This window comes from Musa acuminata, chromosome BXJ2-3 (assembly GCF_036884655.1).
Source record: "Musa acuminata AAA Group cultivar baxijiao chromosome BXJ2-3, Cavendish_Baxijiao_AAA, whole genome shotgun sequence".
Taxonomy (NCBI): Eukaryota; Viridiplantae; Streptophyta; class Magnoliopsida; order Zingiberales; family Musaceae; genus Musa; species Musa acuminata.
This window is the reverse complement of record NC_088340.1, coordinates 2,908,283-2,925,496: the sequence shown is the minus strand read 5'-3', so window position 1 is coordinate 2,925,496 and position 17,214 is coordinate 2,908,283. Positions and strand designations below refer to the sequence as shown.

Here is a 17,214-nt window from a genome sequence, read left to right as displayed (position 1 = left end):
ATGCTGTAAAAAGTCTCGTATTTAAGCCGGATCGAAATAGCTATTGATCCTACCAATCGATGGAGCGTTTCTGATGATTCAATGACTGCAGCAGCTTCGCTTCAAGCATTCGATTTCTTGTTCTTGTTTAGAATAATACAGCAACTTGCACAGACGCAGAGTGGCCTCGACGCTAACAGATCCGTTCTCATTGGCGAAGATTACGCAGTACAGTGCATGTATACTTTTGGTCCTTCATATCTGAATCTTGTACTGAAGGCTACACGACGCTCCATATGTAGACACCAACATGGAAGAGCAGAGACATGCATCTGGAATTCCTACTCCGCCAATGTCTCAGGGTTCATCGGAGAAGCTTGGCTACACCGCGCAGATGGGGGATTCATGGAGAGCTGTGTGTGTCGATCAGTTGGAAGGAACATGGTAGTATTTGCCGTCGCAGGTGCATCGGTAGCCGACGGGGCAGGACTCGGCGAGAGAGCACTTGAAGATCACCATCACCCTTTTGCACGGGACGCACGGCCCGCATGCGTGCGAGCAGTCCGGCAAGCTCGAACCCGTCGCGTAGAGTCCTTTGAGGATCCCATCTGCTCCGGTTTCCTGCGTGCCAACCATGAACAACATCGTCACCATTAGATCTCTCTGCGGAAGCACCAAATGCCAACAAACAGAGAGGGAGACAGTGGACATTACGGCAGGCATGATACCTTCGATATCAGATCATCTTGTGCTTTTCTTCGGTTGTCTCTGTCATCGGAGGCCGCCGTCATGGCATCTGCGGAAAGCAACACGGTCTCTAACCAGAGGAAGAACGCGAAGAAGAATAGAGCAGCCTGCGACGCTTTACCTGGATTCGGCCGTAGTCCTGCGCACACGGTCGAGAGCAAGAAGAGAGCACCGAGAAGGCACACCCCCCAAGATGGAGTGCGCTTCTTCATGCCAGCGATTGCGATGGAGTGAGTCAATGAGACATCAGGAGAGCGGTATCATATAAGCTCTGAATCAAGACACAACCGGGAAGGGACTTGAATGACTGGTGACTGTGATCTTGACGTTCTTCACATGATCCACGATGGATCATCAGAAGCTTTCACATGGCAAGAGAGGCGAAAATGGCGGGTGCGTGTTGGATGCGAAGGCAGGCCCTCATAAATGGCACTGCCATATGAGCGGAAGGCTCTGTTGCATCTTCTTCATGTGTGGCCCGAGGATGAGATATGATGAGTTAAATGCTATCGTTTGGAAGTGGATTGAAATGGGGCCAACGAAAGGTTTGCAGTTAATGTAGTTAATGGAGTGAGATGAGCTCAGGTGTTGGCGTGAATGAAGGACTCAGTACATGAGATATGTTTGATATGATTGGGTCATCTGATACATTCCATAAAAGTATCGTACGTTTTTCCTGGAAAATCTAAAATGTTTTATATGATGATTTCATATTTATCGAGAAATATGATGATTATATTATAAATAAAGAAAGATTGACATTTCTTTCACCGAAGGATCCGTGGCGCAATGGTAGCGCGTCTGACTCCAGATCAGAAGGTTGCGTGTTCGATTCACGTCGGGTTCAATTCCCGGATTCTAATTTTTTTGGCTGTGGGTTTTCGTTGGAGATTTCTTTTGGGGGAGATCGAGCTTATTTTGATGATGTACTCGACATGCAGTTCATTTGAAGACTGCAGTTGGTGTCTTAGATGGAAGAAGAGATTGTTTTTGATGGACCATAACTTATTTGCTGTCGAGTGTTCGATGTTACGCCTCGCCTCACTAGCAGATCATAACTTTGATGATCTCAAATCGTCTATGCCACAGCTCGAGTGATAAACTATAGATCGTGTATTGAGAATTCATTCAGAATAAACGACCATAAATGGAGCGTTTCCCACTGACAACAGCCACAGAGACGGCATGCTAAGCATTAAACAACAAAGAGGGCAGATGTCTCATCAGCCTACCTTCACTCACTCCCTCTCTCTCTGTCTCTCTGCAGAATCATCAGCATCTGGAAACGGAGGTCCTGCCTACTTCAGGGGAAACGAGGCGGAAGCCATCATGGACACCAGGCAGATCAGCAGGTAAAGCAGCAGCAGGTGCAGGAACCGCATGGAGAAGAGAAGAACCAGCAGTCTCAGCAGCAACACCAAGAAGACGACATCCACAAGCACGGACAACATGGTTGCGGGCCGATGGAGAAGGTAAAGTTGCGAGCCGCGGAGAGGATGGCGGTGGAAACGTATCGAGAGATCGAGACGATGACGGTGGCATTCGAACCTGATTGGTGACCTGGCAAATAAAGTCAGCACAAGTTTCAGTTGGATTAGACACGGAGACGTGGACGCGTTCTCGAGAGATCGATGGGCTGGGCTGGGCTGGGCTGGGCTGGACTGGATTAAGCCCGTTAAAGAAACTGTCAAATCCTTATATATATATATATATATATATATATATATATATATATATATATATATGTTGTGCCTTCGTTTTGTTCGGTTGTAGTGTATCCTTCTTTTCGCTTCCCAATACTCTCCTCCGTTGAGCGCCATATTTGTGTTGGAGCAAACCCCGCCAGCGATGCTGCTGTCACCTCCCTCCCTAGAAATCCCTCTGTTCCAACCTTATCACATCCTCCTCCACCCGCACCCTCTTCTCCCCACCAAGCGCACAGCAAGTTGCAGCGCCTCTCAGAGGAGTAGCCGGCACAGCTTGCCGCCTAAATCGTTACGTCTTCTCACCGAAATCCCTTCTTTTGCCGCCGACGTCGAACCAATCCCCGACTCTTTTTATTCCGCCGCCCGTGACCCAGATGACAGCTCGCGGGGTGCCGCCGTCGTTCGCAGGTTCGATCACGGAACGCTTTCTTCCCTCCTCCTCTCGTGCTCCAACTTGAAGGCTGTCAAGTGCTTGCACGCGGCCGCCGTCAGGTCGTCCGATGCCTCTGTTACGTTCGTCGTTAACAACCTGATTAGTGCTTACGTGAGATTCCGTGAGCTGGTCGCAGCCAGGAAGCTGTTCGATGGAATGCCCAAAAGGAATGTCGTTTCTTGGACGGCCATGATCAGTGGGTGTCTTAAGATGGGCCTTGACGACGAAGTTCTGCGTCTGTTCGAGGCACTGATCGAAAGCCATGTCGAGGCTAATAGCTTGACGTATGTTTGCTTGTTGAAGTCATGTGGTAATTTATTGGAATTTGAACTTGGGAGACAGATTCATTCTTGTGTTGTCAAAGGGAATTGGAGCAACAAGATTGTAGACAGCGCACTCGTGTACTTTTATGCAGAGTGCGGTGATCTTCTCTGTTCTTCTAGAGTGTTTGCTAGGATGTCCTCCAAGGATGTTGTTACTTGGACTACCATGATCACGGCTCACGTGCAACGTGGGCATGGATATGAAGCATTGTCGATGTTTCAGGAGATGCAGCACCTGGGTTTTTCTCCAAATGAGTTCACTGTTTGTAGTATCCTGAAGGCTTGTGGAGAACTGAAGGAGTTGAGGTTTGGGAAGCAGCTGCATGGTGCTATAGTGAAGAAAAAGTTCAAAGAAGATGTGTATGTTGGGAGTTCTCTGGTTAACATGTATGCAAGGTGTGATGAGGTGTTGGATGCTAGAACAGTCTTCGATATGATGCCGAAGAGAAACACAATCACATGGACTTCGTTAATATCTGGTTATTCACGTTGTGGCCTCGGAGAGGAGGCCATTCTTTTATTTCGAAGGATGAAGAGGCGCCGTGTATTTGCTAACAATCTTACCGTCGTTAGTATTCTTAGTGCTTGTGGTTCCATAGGATCTTTATGTCTTGGAAAAGAAGTTCATGCACAGATAATAAAGAATTCCGACATTGGAAACATTCACATTGGGAGCACGCTCATTTGGTTCTATTGTAAATACGGGGAGTATGCTTACGCTGCAAGAGTTTTAGAAGCTATGCCAGCAAAAGATGTCATTTCATGGACTGCAATTATCTCGGGTCTCACCAGTCTTGGCCATGGCTCAGAGGCACTGGAATTCTTGAATGATATGTTATTGGAAGGTGTGGAACCAAACCCCTTCACTTATTCTTCTGCTTTAAAAGCCTGTTCGAAGCTGGAAGCTATCACTTCTGGTAAATGGCTCCATGCCTGTGTGAGTAAGACCAGCAGTCTGTCAAATGTGTTTGTGGGCAGTGCACTGATTGATATGTACATGAGGTGTGGCTGCACTTCAGATGCTTTGAGAGTCTTTGATACCATGCAAGAACGGAATCTGGTTTCTTGGAAGATGATGGTCATAGGTTATGCTAAAAACGGGCTTTGCCAGGAAGCTTTAAAGTTTATGTACCGAATGCAAGAAGAGGGATTATACATAGATGACTATGTCCTTGCGACAGTTTTTGGCGCATGTGGAGATGTCAAGTGGCAATTAGAAAGCCCTCCAACTTCTTGCATAGTGTCAAGTTGATTTTCCGTGTAGCTGAGAATGCCACGAGAAGCTGCACAATCATAAGAAACATGATGGCTCTCTGTGAAAGGATAGAGTGCATGTGCAGAAAGTATCTCGGAATCATTTTGGCACAACATTATGATGTTGAATACCCAGAGATGCACTGACTGGTTATCCATGCAAGCTGGGGCAAGGAGACGACATCAAGTCGAACCAGATCTTGCGGTACTCCAGGTCTTGATATAGCATATTGTGTAATTGTTTATCATGTTTGAGGATCCAGCTAACTACAGGAAGCTTTGTTTTCATGAAAAATGTGTACATGAAACAGTACAAGTTTTTATTCTGGAACTACGATCAGAGTAGGAGATGCAAGTGCCGTGATCTTGATGTTCCTCAGAGACTTGATATTCGGGTGATACAAGCTTTTGTAATCCGAATGCCATTCCATTTGAATATAATTCTTTTAGCAAAAACATGCATGTTCACATTTAGCATCAATCTTTTGCTTCTCTCTGGATGGTGATGTACCGGCTATTATGCATTTCAGAAAGGCAACATAACAATAGGTGCTCTTGGGATGCTGAATGAACTTTACCTGAGTTGATGCTACCGTCCCTAGTCAAAATTTTGGGTTGCAAATCTTCTTCTATAAGGTGTGAAATCCTTAAAATCAAGCCAGGAAACTTCCAGAAAAGAAAAAGAGCAAGACAGGTTGAGAATAGAAAGATCAAGAGGTACTGCAGCAAGCAGCAACAGTCAGTAGAAGTTTCATGGATGCACTGGAACAGTGTGAATTCCTGAGGACAGAAGACTGAGGAGATATCTCTAATGAGTATAATATCATGAACCAAGAACTATATGTCATGAGTTTTGCAGATCTATTGAGGTGTATGAAATTATTTCATTGTAGATGGGTCATATCCATGCCACTAATCTCCTGTCTCATCAGGCATTCGTCTCTTCATTCTTTTATTACATGGTTCAGGTTTCCTAATGTAATCTTTCTACCTGAATTGTGAGATATGAAATCAGTTTGCTGTGAGATGGCAGTATCAATGATTGCATTTGCCGTTCAATGATTGAATCATACAGAGGCCTACCACCTGTGGTGTGAGGTCCATCTTATAGCTTTGTGCCTTGTGTCTCCGCGTCCAAGGCCATGTTCTCGTCAACTTAGCAGCCATGGTTTCCGCAGGCATTCAGTTGCAATGTTCTTCGACAGCTATGAATGAGTTGCCATGAGCTTTCGACTCTGTTGCTGCTTTTATAATGCTCCTGTCGTGAAGGAGATCATTTCACCTCACCATCTGTCGATAATTTGACAGAAAGAAAGCATTTCAAGTGCTAGTAGAAGATGAAGCGAAGGAGTTTAAGGCCATGTTCTAATATTCCAAGCTTTAGGAAGAACCACAACTTGTGGCCGGCGTTGGACGCAGCTGGAACAACTTCCTTGAAGACGAAGGCTTTCATGCATCAAAGAAAGATTGAACTAGATGCAGCGTGTGGCATCTTGCCGAAATCTTTTGTGAGGAGATCAAGAAAGCCCCGAGTCAAAGCAAAAGGTGGCGACATTATATTCTTAATCCATTAATGGTGATGCCACCTTTCTCGTGAGCCCAGCTTTCTGGCCTCTGCTTTGAGAATCTTCCACTCGTTCGCGTATGGTCAAAACTCTGCACACTGAAAGCGCACAGCGAAAGCACCTGCACACAGCAAAATGGTACAGGCAACAGTCAATGCATCAGAAGAATTGCAGCAGGAGATCTCCAGTGACCGAGATATTTAATTACATATGACATGATGCCTACACAAATGATCCAGAGCACTTGGTTTCCCTGAAGTTTCTGCACGACCAGAGAGATGTGGTTCAATATGTTTACAGAACATCGTTGCCTGCCATGGCAGCTTGTCGACAGCTTACACTGACAAATCCACTCCCTACTTCTATGATGATGTATGGACATGGAAAATTCCATGCTTCGAAGACCTGAGGGAAAGGTGCCATCAGACAAACAACGACAGGCGTTGGGCAGCAGTCACCTTCCGGAGAGCTGATGGCATGGACGCAGAGCAACCACATGGTCCTTGGCAAGGACCACACGGCTATTACCTTCTGTTTTCTATGCAGGGCATGGGGAGGGGGTGCTTTTGGATGAATTCTTCCGAGGGTTTTTACAGTTCCAAGAGCTTTCTTGTAGCTAAACGACGGAGGATCTCCACTGTCACGGAGGGTCACAAACCCAAGAATAAACTCACTGTGCGTGCACTGTTGCAGTGGAACCTATGGTTGGTGAGAGGAGTCTTTTCGGTGGGTGGTGCCTATATAAGGAGGGGCCGATGTGAAACAAACTTGCAGCCAAGGAAAGGCATCTATCGCAGCTTCCTTTGTCCTCTGAGGACGAACCAACATCAAGAGCTAGCCGTGTGAACTATCTTGTTGAGGTTCTCTCTTTTCTTCTCCTTCTTCTTCTTCGGCTATTTTTCTGGTGACGCCACTCATCGAGCTCGATCTTTTCTCCTCTGCTGCCTAGAGATCACGTCAAGTGTAGTTTGGTGGCTTGTGGTTTCCGTTTCGAGGAAGACCTGTGTCCGGTCCTTTTCAGGGACCTTCTTTGTGATTGCCGGGAGGCAAAACAGCAGCCTGTCTTTCCATTTTCCCGATCAAATATACAACAGCTCCCAAAGCTTTCTTTCATCACCATCCATTCCAGCTTTTCCTTTAAGCTCTTGGTACCTCTCTGCCTCCCACTAGCAGCTGTAAAGAAGCACCATGGGAGGCACCCTGGAATGCTTCTCCAACTTTCTGGGAAGTGGCCGCAGGCACAAGAAGAGGAAGCAGTTTCAGACGGTGGAGCTCAAGGTCAGGATGGACTGCGAGGGCTGTGAGCTGAAAGTTAGAAATGCGCTCTCCACCATGAGAGGTTCGATCTTCTTCTCCTCCGATGGTTGTCTGTGCGACCAATGTTCTAATGCAGTTCTCACCGTCCTTGCCAGGAGTGCAGTCGGTGGACATCAACAGAAAGCAATACAAGGTGACGGTGACGGGCTATGTTGAGCCACACAAGGTGATCAAGAGGGTTCAATCCACCGGGAAGAAGGCTGAGCTCTGGCCTTACGTTCCTTACAACCTGGTTGCCCACCCGTACGTTGCCCCAACCTACGACAAGAAGGCACCCCCTGGGTATGTCAGGAATATGGAGGTCATTGCAGTCTCCAGCCAAGTGGTCAGGCCGGAGGACCAGCTTACCTCTCTATTCAGCGATGACAACCCGAATGCCTGCTCCATTATGTAGCTGTGGGGATCACTTGCACTCGCATCCATAGGGTTGCAGAGCAGACATAGTGACTGATTTCAGCTTCAGATCTGCCGCCTGCGTTCTCCGTTTAGATTGTCATCTTTTTCTCCTTCGTTTGCTTTCTTGATCGCAGTGAGGGTGGAGTATATATAGAATATTTTCCATTTTGTTGGTGGCCAAGAATTCATTGGGTTCTGCGACTGAAATCTGTCTTCACATGCATGCACGCGAGAATCATGTACGTTGCTATCTTCGAAGCAGACATGAAGACAGTAACGGATGCAGGTGTACTCTCGGAACACGTACCAGTCTACTTAGAACAAGCATCTTAGAACAAACACAATTCATAAAGACCCTTAAGCATCGTTAAGGGCGGAAAGGAGAAGCTAACAACCATTCTAAATCCTCGAAAAAAACCGGGAGGAAGTTGAGCTACAATAGAGGTATAGCAGAGAAGGAAGCTGCAACGATGCTACAATAGCTACAGCAAAGGAAGAAAGGTAGGACAGTACTAGTGAGCAAAGTGGCAGTGGAGAAGACAGTTGCGCCAAGGAGGAGAGAACAACGAGAAGAGAGTTGTTCTAGGCAAATGACTCTGATACCATGATGGAAAACTTAGAAGATAAGAATAATTATTGAAGAAATTTTATTGAAGATAATATGTTCCTCTTATTTATACATATTAGGATGGAGGATTTTTCAGATTTCCTCGTATAGTTGAGGAAATCCTCTCAACAGAGTAAGAGATTTCCTCGTATAGTTAGAAAATCTTATCTGCTATCAAAACTAAAAACGTTACTGCTTTTATTGTCATAACTGTTGCTAACACAGCAGAATCGACCAAAGCAAAGGCCCTCAGAGTAACAGAGTCTAGGGTTCGTCATGGACGCGTCTCCAACGACGGCGGTGCGGGAGGACACTTGGGATCGCACCTTTCGCAGTTCGCTTGACACTGCACCAGTTGCTGATAACACTGTGGGTCTTTGGCAGCTATGCAACAGTAGCAATATTCGCCATTCTTAGTGCACTCTTTCACGCATGGAATGATGACTATTTTGGTCCCCTTCTCTTCGTCCGCGGAGACCACAACCGAGCGCTGACCGTCCAGCCTATGAACTTCTTCCGCTACCACCTCTGCAGAAAAAGGCAAACAAGGAAGAAAGCTCATCGAACGGAGAACGACGCGGTGGCAGATGCTCACAGCCGAAGCATGCCTACTTACGTTGACTAAGACCACAGAGGCTCCCGAGAACGACGAGAACAGCAATAGCACCAGACAAGCGTGCTGTGGTCGCCATCTTTGCTATGAACACGTCGAACAAGAGAGCTCAACGCAGCTTCTTATAGCTTCTCCAGCTGCTGTCTAGCTAGAAATAGATTGCGAAAATACCGTGGAATCAATCCATGGGTTGCAGGTTGCATGATCTTTTGCGCAGAAAAGGGAGATTAATCGAATAGATCGAGTTATATATATATATATATATAGAGAGAGAGAGAGAGAGAGAGAGAGAGAGAGAGAGATGGAAGCCAGCATCTTGAATGATTTGGTGATGGAAGTGGCATGCGTGAAGTTAGTGCATAGCTTTCGTAAATTTGATCGAAATTACGGCAAAATTGATATCATGTATCTTATACACGTAGTTAAAACATATAATTCATTACAATTAATGTATTCCCATTTATTATTTATATTAGGGAAGAGGAGAGAGGAATAATATTAGCTGTTAATGTAGGGAAATAATATTGTACCACCGAAGGATTACTCGTCCAATGTACCTGCACTATGATTGGATTCGTTTACTTGGGACTTGGGACCCGTTTAGGCTACTGCTGCTCCAATCAGTGGTGGTGCAAGAAGGGTGGCGGTCGAACGGGTAGCGAAAGAGAAGTTCTCAGTTTGAAGCCAGCCGTTGTTGTCGTAGGGGAGGAATGCTTCCCGGCAGAACAGCATCTAAAATCTCTCTCCTTCGTCCTCTCGCCACATCTCTCGCAAAGCCATCCCCTCTTCTCTCTCTCTCTCTGGTATTCTTTTTGATTTGCTGGGCTATTTTCCTGTCACGGCACCCTTGGAGACGTGCGGCCTTCTCGGGAATTCCTTGTTTTGTTGGTGTCTCAGATTATCTTGGATCATGGGTCGAGTTAAGCTCCAGATAAAGAGGATAGAGAACAACACCAATCGCCAGGTGACCTTCTCCAAGCGTCGAAATGGCCTCATCAAGAAGGCCTACGAGCTGTCCGTCCTGTGCGACATCGACATCGCTCTCATCATGTTCTCCCCCTCCGGACGCCTCAGCCATTTCTCCGGACGAAGAAGGTCCTCTATTTTGATCACGTCCAAATACACATATCAATTCATGAACACATTTGTTCCTTCTTTCTTTCAGGATCGAAGACGTACTTGCTAGATACGTGAATCTCCCAGAGAACGATAGGGGAGGGTAAGCCATAAATCCTTTTCGATCTTCGAGAAACCTTACCTGCATGTTAACATTCTCGATGAGCATGAGACTGATTTGTTTGCTTTGGCATGTAGGGTGGTCCAGAATCGAGAGGTTAGACATCTCAAAACTCTCTTAGATTATCATACTTCTCCCTGTCATATGAGTAATACACGTACGCGTTGTGCACTTGCCATCCATGCAGTTCGTGATTAACACATTGAAAAAGCTCAAGTGCGAGAACGACACGGCTGCCCTCGTCAAGTAATTCTCATGCTATGTGATCCTTGTTTTGCTTTCACTTCTTGCTGGTTCGTTCTAACACAGAGTTGTCTTCTCCGATTCAATCAGTCCTGGGGTGGTCAACTCCAACGCAGAGGTAAACAACTCGTATTCTCTTTCTTTTTGTTTCTCCACTCCACTCCACTCCACTCGATTGAATCCTATCTCTTATCTACATGCAGGAGCTTCAACAGGAGATTTGTCGGTATCAACAACAGCTACAGCTTATGGAGCAACGCTTAAGGTATTGCCCAACTCACAAGATCTTGATCGGCACACTCCTTTGCCGAGTAATCGAATTGGCCCCTTGCTGTTTCCGAATGAACAGGTTTTTTGAACCTGATCCTCTTAGCTTCACATCCATCACTGATCTCGAGTCATGCGAGAAGTTCGTCATGGAAGCATTGCAGCGTGTTACGGCAAGAAAGGTTCAGTCCACATTCCTTTGCTGTTTCCTTTCACGAGCAATGTTTACCGAGGAGTAATGGTTCTCATTTATTACGCTTGCAGGAATATTTGCTGAGTAATCATCTGTCCCCGTATGATCCCTCAACTACAAGCATGCAGGTAATTAATAGCATGCCCAACATCACACCCATTTATCTCTTCCCACGCTTCGATATATTTGCATGTAAGCAAGTGCCACGCTTCGATTCTTTTTCAGATGTACCTGCAGCCGCAGCAGGAACGACTGCCCGACCCATACGGGAACGAGATGGTGCAGTGGGTCCCGGAGGGAGCGTCGAACCCCAGCCACCAGATCTTCGTTGGGTCCGATCCTTTGATGGACCTCAGGTACAACTCACAATGGTTTTGCTCGCTCATGAGCGATGGACACACGCATCGCCTTTTGACGGCGGATGCATGCTGATGTGTCAGGGAACACGCGATCTACGACTCGATCGCGCCGCAGAGCATGGGCCTGCAGCTGGACCCCGGCGCGGCTGGATGCCACGTCGGCAACCAGCACGATACATCATGGCACCAGGGGTACACCTCCACGGAGTTCCTGTCCGCCCTCATTCCCTCACCGCCCTACCCGCTGATTCAGGTACGCCTCCTCGACGGACGGACGACCGGCCGGCCGGCCGGCCGACCCACCCACCCCGAGTATAAACGACGCTGTTTTGGTTGCATGGCAGCACCCGATGGGGCCGGCGGATTTGCCGACGATGGTGCCGCACGAGCAGGTGCAGGGGATGGCCGGCTGCCCGAGCGTGCCCGTGGACGACGGAGGCGCAGCTACCAACACGTACGACGGCAATGCTGCTCCGGCGAACGTGCGTTGACGTCAGTTTCCAAGCAGAATGAGAACTCCAACATTGGCTCGCATTTCATTAACATATACAACCACTGTGCCTACAGATATACGATTGGTGCGTGAGACAGGTAACCAAGGAACTTCCTATGAACCACAAGGAATCCAAACAATCTTTGTGTTTGTAGGAGTGAGTAAGACTACGTATGCTGACCTTTGTCAGTCTCTATATACACGAATACTGTTGTTTTCTTCTGTATCCAATGAAGAACTGATGGATTAGAGAAACCAGAAGAAGATATTTTAGATGATAAATATATTATACTTCTTCATCGAATAACAAACCGACCTTAGCTCAGTTGGTAGAGCGGAGGACTGTAGTGGGGTGAATCTTACAGTTAAATCCTTAGGTCGCTGGTTCGAATCCGGCAGGTCGGATATTATTTTTGTTTTGCTTAGCACGTAACTTCTCCAAGTCTCAATTGTTTGGACTCTGCTCACCTTCAAACCCATGTCATCATGTTCTAATCTTCTTAATCGACATATACATAGGAATCAATCTGCCTTTTCTCATCCCTGTATTGTTTGTAGCGCCAATATCTTTCTAGTTATCAGGCATGTATGTATGTGTGGGTATCATAAGAAGAAACTTACCAGGTTCATCTTGCATCCCCTTCTATCTATCACACTGAATCTTGAGATCTATCTCTCCAACATATTAATCCTGTTTTAGTGAGATTTCATTTTTCTGTGTCAACTCACAAGATTGCTGGGGTGTAAGATTCTTTAGGTACCCTCAACATGTGGGGATCGATCATCAAGCATCATCATCTGTCTTGAGCATTAACAAACAGCATGTTGGCCTGAGACAGGGCATCATGGCTGCTACTCCTTGCTGAGATTCACAGCTCATCCTAAACCTTGTCATTGGGAATTCAGCAGTGCAAGTTAACGAAAAGGGAGTGATGGCTTCGAGCTGCATCAACCATGGAGATCAATCAAGTAGTTCAGGCTTCGGAGCAGGAGGCTCCACAGGGTCACTTTGTCATGCATTAATGGCCATCTGGTTCGATGGTTTTGAGCAGAGAAGGGTTGCATGCATCGAAGGTCGGCAGCAGTCTTGTCCTGAGGCTCCTGTTTGCCCACCACATCAGCACGGCACTGGTTGCCTCTACACCAAATAGAAGAGGCATTGTGTTTCATCCTGCTGTCTCCTTTCTCAGTTGGTTTTGGTTGGTCATCAATCTATTCTGATGAAACAATTGACCAACCCATGGACCAACTAGAATACAAAAATAACACCTTGACTGTATCACACACCCCTCCCATCTCCCCTCACCATCTTCTCTATCTATCTGGACCACAATCAGCACAGCTCATGTTGTTTGAGACATGCATGATGGTTAGCTGATGGACCACATGGCTAGTGTTTCTTGCATTAAGATCACCCTGCTTGATTTCCACACTTCTCCTACCATCATGCAAGATTTATTGCTACCTGTTGAAAGATTCATGTAGGAGATCACATTCACCTTGCTGCCCTAAAAAGCTTGAGACTTCAAGCTAGAGAGTTGAACCACCAAACAGTTGGTCATAGGTTAACTGGCTCTGCAGTCATTAGTGCATTCTATGAGCTGGGAAACACCTTCGTTCAGTGAAATAATCTCATATCTGTTCTCAGTGCCGTTGATGAGAAAAATCTGCACAAGAGTGTTAGTCCTTGCTAGAACAACATAGTGAGAAAGAACACAAATCCAACAGCTTTTGATCAATTATTTGCAGGACAGCTAGATCCTACAACTCCATTTTACACTGAATGAATGGTGGTACCAGTATCTTTCTTGGTCTTCCTTCATCCATTACTGACCCTGGGACACACACCCTCAACTAGGGCATCCCTTGTGGGAGATGGGGTGGTGACACAAGATATTAGCTTGGCAGCAGCAAAAGAAACTTACAATAAAACCCAAAGGAAGAAGCTATAGTTTTTGTAAGAGTAGACAAGCTTAATGATGAAGTCTAATCAGGATTAAGTTAATAGAAAAAATTACATGGCTTCCTAATCCACGGCAGCTGTGATGTGCAAAGGGAGACAGCTTATGCAGCGAAAGCTATTGGATATCTGACACTCAAAACTTTGGCTTAATCACCCTGGCCTGGTACAAGATTCCACAATATCTTTTGTCACAGAGCAATAGAATAGTGGCCATTAATGCCATCCATAATATCTTATGTCATGTAGCTTAATCTCCCCGAGTTTTTGAAGTGCAGAATATGCTTTGATCAGCAGACAAGAGGAGAGAAACCATTATTCTATGCCTTTGAAAGCACCCCATGATAGTTCTGTAAACTCCACTGAGTTCCCCTTTCTCAAGATTAGGCCAATTGGAGCTTTGTTAATTTAGCCCAGTTGTCATCTTGCTTGTATGCCTCGGCTGGAATCTACATCTTTGCTCAGCTAGATCTTACTTCGCCATAAATAATAGGACCACCACGAGGAAAGAGATCTGTAAATCTAGAATCTGTACTGTGTACGCCATACGCATTGCAGCAATATTGTTGATCGGGGAGTTGGTGCAGAGCATGCAGACCGAGGAGTTGGAACGGTGAGAAGAAGCTGCACCTCCAGATCTCATAGGAAAGTGAGCCTAAGATTCAACGTCACAGCTGAGAACAATGCCGATACAGAAAGTAGGCCCCGACAGACCACACCATGGAAGGTTTCTTCTGCAATGACTGTGTCTGCGATTACTAGCCATGTTGCCTAACATCACAATGATTCAGGGTTGAAGTGAGGTTTCATCATAGAGATGATTCATCAATACGCAGCAACCAGTTATACTTTGATTCTGATTCAGTCCAGTGAAAAGCTAAATGCGAGCACTGTACAGGTCCTGCAAATGGAAGAAGATTTGCTTTGCTCCAATTTTAGGTAGAAGTTGTTTTCATGTGTGTGTTAATGTCTAGCAGGAATCGCTGGAAAAGGACGGGGCATCATCTGACTCACATGATTCCCACTTTTTGATTCAACAAGCTGTTTCCTTTCCAGACCACAATACAAGAAGAAGAAGAAGAAGATGATGGTGGTGTAGAGCCCCTTCATTGCTTCTCATAAGAACCAAAAATATGGGGTTGGGAATTACATAAGCATCAAGCTCACATTATATTTCCCTCTACTGACAGCACGGCTGCGTCAAAACCGTAGGACCCAAATAGATCTATAATCTTTGCCTTGTGGCATCTCCAATGGTGGAACTTGAGAACCCCAGAGTAACTCTAAATCTCATGCAGCTGCCACTGTTTCGCCATTGCCAGCATTCTCGGAGCCGTTGGCTGCAGGAACAGCATCCTTGATGGAAGTCAGAGAGCATTTCTCCTTGCGCTCCTCCAGATTTATGTGCTGCTGCCGGCATTCGAGGCTGCAAAATGCAATATCACCCCTGTGCAAGCAAAAGAAAATTTCAATAATAAGGCAACAAGAAAGACAACTGAGACTGCAACAATTGGGTGAACAATAAAGACTGCATTGATGGAAAGGGATTTAACTAGAGGAGCAGTGAGGTGCACGAGATGGTGAAAGCCTTCTTCTCTACATGTTTGGATCTACCTTTGCCTTTCAAAAGGCTTACCAAGCAACAACACACACCAACCAGATAGTGTATGAACTCGGCACCTCGAAATAGTTATTCCTCATGGAAGAAGATACGGCGAGGAATAAATCAGAGAAAAAATAAACAAAGAAATTGTGTTTAAATTTCCCCAAGATATGAAAAAGAAGAAGAAATTTTATCAGCAATATACATCAACTTGGACATCATCGTCAATCCGTAATAATCATTAAAGAAAGATGAGAATTTTGAGGTGATAAGCAGGCATGATGGACAGCAGTAGCTCTGCGAGCAGTTAGGCTCGTCCTCGAGTTTTCACCAAGAAACATCAACCAGAACAATAAAAAACGAATTTTTAGGGCAAAAATATAAATCGATGGACCAGAAACAGTACCTATACATGAACGTGTCCCGGCCGGGGCCAAGGCGGCGTTTGCAGAGGCCGCAGGCCCTGAGGAAGGGCGCCGTCTCCACCACGGCAAGGTCGGCAGAGTTCTTCCGGTGCCCGCCAGTACGCGGCGACAGCACCAGGCTCCCATGGTACCTCGCCTCCAGCCAGTTCGCGACGCCGGAGGCCCTCCTCTGCGCGGGCAACTCCGCCGCCCTCTGCGGCTCCATCCACGGGTTCCACTGGTGGTGGAGGACGTCGCTAGTCTTCTCATGGTCGGACGGAGCCTGCGTGGCCTCGACATCCGTGAGGACGACGTCGGCGGCGAACTCGGTCATGCTGGTCGTCCGCCTCATGGGAGGCCGCTGCCGCTTCCCCAGCAACATCTCTCTTCCTCCTCCTCCTCCTCTATCCATCACTCTCCAGCGATGAAGAAGATGAGGAGCTGTCTATGGAAGGAGGAGGGGGCAGTTAGCTAAGGAGGGAGTAAAGCGAGCCGAGGAAACCGCAGAGGGAGAAGAAGGGGCGTGGAAAGGAGGGGGAAATGGGGGAAATAAAAGAGAGTAGAAGACCGATCACGACCGTCCGTTCCACCCGTGCGTCCACGTTTGCCCTCTATTTTTCCTTTTTGTTTTTACTCTTTTTTAATCTCTTCTTTATTCGAATTTTCTTTTCTATTTCATTTTTATTTTGAACTGAACGAAGCTCTATTTAACCCATATTATTTATATATAAATATCATTATTGCGAAATTATTATCTCAAAATTTCTATATTTATTTTGTCTTCTTTAGTTCAATTATTGGTCATCAGTTGAAGGCGACGATAAATTGAGCACCAACAACTCGTCGGCGAGTAATTGACACCCGCCATCCACGGGGCCCAAACGAAGGGATCCGACGGTCCGTCTATGCACCGTAACATCACATCTCGATGCAACCTGATCATGATCGACGGCTACCTTTAACCCAGGTCCGACGACTCGCGAATGATGGCGATGCGGGCCCCAACGGTGAGTGGGATGAGAGCGACGCGAGAAAGCCGTACCCACTTGACCTATCGAGACAGCGTTCACGATTCGGTCCCTTTTTATCTTACGATCCGACGTGTCCATTTGTCGACGCAAACACGAGAATCCCGAACGAGATATACATGTCATATCTTATCGTGATAAGATAGCCGCGGAGATGAGATGGTGTGCGGCGAGTGGGGGCATGTGAGGTGTCGCGGTCGCCAATTATTTGGCGTCGATGGGGCCGTGGCGTCAATTATTGGGGGCCACCCACTCGTCGCCCTCTTCCTCCTCTCCTCCTCTATTTCATCTCTCACTATCGGGGGAATATATATATATATATATATATATATATATATATATATATATATATATATATATATAAAAGAAAAACCACTTTCCAATTCTCACCCTTATGATGATCCAAAGGACAGCTAGGATGGACTATTTTTAAGCACCTGATGACGTAATCATGCGGGGGGTCCCTTTGTACTCCCCCCGGCCCCAC

At 46.4% G+C, this 17,214-nt stretch overlaps 5 protein-coding genes and 2 non-coding genes across 7 annotated transcripts; 5 read left to right on the top strand and 2 right to left on the bottom strand.

Moving 5' to 3' along the window:
• Positions 1–106: 106 nt before the first annotated feature.
• Positions 107–1,112, bottom strand: LOC103977345 (protein EPIDERMAL PATTERNING FACTOR 2-like). The gene is made up of 3 exons (XM_018823450.2): positions 848–1,112; positions 708–775; positions 107–600 (listed from the first exon to the last, which is right to left on the bottom strand). The coding sequence occupies exons 1-3, from the start codon at positions 936–938 to the stop codon at positions 406–408; spliced, it is 354 nt and encodes a 117-aa protein (XP_018678995.2). The 5' UTR covers positions 939–1,112; the 3' UTR covers positions 107–405.
• Positions 1,113–1,501: 389 nt separating this feature from the next.
• TRNAW-CCA (transfer RNA tryptophan (anticodon CCA)) lies at positions 1,502–1,573 on the top strand. The gene has a single exon. It is a non-coding gene; the product is annotated as a tRNA-Trp (tRNA).
• A 920-nt stretch (positions 1,574–2,493) lies between these two features.
• Positions 2,494–5,467, top strand: LOC103976937 (pentatricopeptide repeat-containing protein At4g18520, chloroplastic). Its single transcript, XM_009392301.3, has 2 exons — positions 2,494–4,837; positions 4,973–5,467. Exon 1 carries the CDS (start codon positions 2,575–2,577, stop codon positions 4,438–4,440), a length of 1,866 nt encoding a protein of 621 aa, XP_009390576.2. The 5' UTR covers positions 2,494–2,574; the 3' UTR covers positions 4,441–4,837; positions 4,973–5,467.
• A 919-nt stretch (positions 5,468–6,386) lies between these two features.
• Positions 6,387–7,888, top strand: LOC135606917 (heavy metal-associated isoprenylated plant protein 23-like). The gene is made up of 3 exons (XM_065098282.1): positions 6,387–6,867; positions 6,957–7,346; positions 7,420–7,888. Exons 2-3 carry the CDS (start codon positions 7,196–7,198, stop codon positions 7,716–7,718), a joined length of 450 nt encoding a protein of 149 aa, XP_064954354.1. The 5' UTR covers positions 6,387–6,867; positions 6,957–7,195; the 3' UTR covers positions 7,719–7,888.
• Positions 7,889–9,801: 1,913 nt separating this feature from the next.
• On the top strand, positions 9,802–11,844 carry LOC135606400 (agamous-like MADS-box protein AGL104). Its single transcript, XM_065097421.1, has 11 exons — positions 9,802–10,035; positions 10,106–10,159; positions 10,255–10,273; positions 10,365–10,423; positions 10,511–10,538; positions 10,624–10,685; positions 10,770–10,869; positions 10,952–11,008; positions 11,106–11,236; positions 11,321–11,492; positions 11,584–11,844. The coding sequence occupies exons 1-11, from the start codon at positions 9,851–9,853 to the stop codon at positions 11,728–11,730; spliced, it is 1,014 nt and encodes a 337-aa protein (XP_064953493.1). The 5' UTR covers positions 9,802–9,850; the 3' UTR covers positions 11,731–11,844.
• Positions 11,845–12,043: 199 nt separating this feature from the next.
• TRNAY-GUA (transfer RNA tyrosine (anticodon GUA)) lies at positions 12,044–12,137 on the top strand. Its single transcript has 2 exons — positions 12,044–12,080; positions 12,102–12,137. It is a non-coding gene; the product is annotated as a tRNA-Tyr (tRNA).
• Positions 12,138–14,780: 2,643 nt separating this feature from the next.
• LOC135606916 (FCS-Like Zinc finger 5-like) lies at positions 14,781–16,229 on the bottom strand. The gene is made up of 2 exons (XM_065098281.1): positions 15,702–16,229; positions 14,781–15,139 (listed from the first exon to the last, which is right to left on the bottom strand). Exons 1-2 carry the CDS (start codon positions 16,109–16,111, stop codon positions 14,983–14,985), a joined length of 567 nt encoding a protein of 188 aa, XP_064954353.1. The 5' UTR covers positions 16,112–16,229; the 3' UTR covers positions 14,781–14,982.
• Between the last annotated feature and the right edge of the window lie 985 nt (positions 16,230–17,214).

What these genes read in the sequence shown, in the direction of transcription:
- LOC103977345 (XM_018823450.2), bottom strand. Translation starts at nt 938, where the DNA reads ATGAAGAAGCGCACTCCATCTTGGGGGGTGTGCCTTCTCGGTGCTCTC. An exon ending in AGGACTACGGCCGAATCCAG is followed by an intron (nt 776 to 847) that starts GTAAAGCGTCGC and finishes TGCTTTCCGCAG; the next exon opens with ATGCCATGACGGCGGCCTCC. An exon ending in AAGATGATCTGATATCGAAG is followed by an intron (nt 601 to 707) that starts GTATCATGCCTG and finishes GTTGGCACGCAG; the next exon opens with GAAACCGGAGCAGATGGGAT.
- LOC103976937 (XM_009392301.3), top strand. Translation starts at nt 2,575, where the DNA reads ATGCTGCTGTCACCTCCCTCCCTAGAAATCCCTCTGTTCCAACCTTAT.
- LOC135606917 (XM_065098282.1), top strand. Translation starts at nt 7,196, where the DNA reads ATGGGAGGCACCCTGGAATGCTTCTCCAACTTTCTGGGAAGTGGCCGC. An exon ending in TGCGCTCTCCACCATGAGAG is followed by an intron (nt 7,347 to 7,419) that starts GTTCGATCTTCT and finishes CGTCCTTGCCAG; the next exon opens with GAGTGCAGTCGGTGGACATC.
- LOC135606400 (XM_065097421.1), top strand. Translation starts at nt 9,851, where the DNA reads ATGGGTCGAGTTAAGCTCCAGATAAAGAGGATAGAGAACAACACCAAT. An exon ending in GACACGGCTGCCCTCGTCAA is followed by an intron (nt 10,424 to 10,510) that starts GTAATTCTCATG and finishes CGATTCAATCAG; the next exon opens with TCCTGGGGTGGTCAACTCCA. An exon ending in TGGTCAACTCCAACGCAGAG is followed by an intron (nt 10,539 to 10,623) that starts GTAAACAACTCG and finishes ATCTACATGCAG; the next exon opens with GAGCTTCAACAGGAGATTTG.
- LOC135606916 (XM_065098281.1), bottom strand. Translation starts at nt 16,111, where the DNA reads ATGGATAGAGGAGGAGGAGGAGGAAGAGAGATGTTGCTGGGGAAGCGG. An exon ending in CGGGACACGTTCATGTATAG is followed by an intron (nt 15,140 to 15,701) that starts GTACTGTTTCTG and finishes TTGCTTGCACAG; the next exon opens with GGGTGATATTGCATTTTGCA.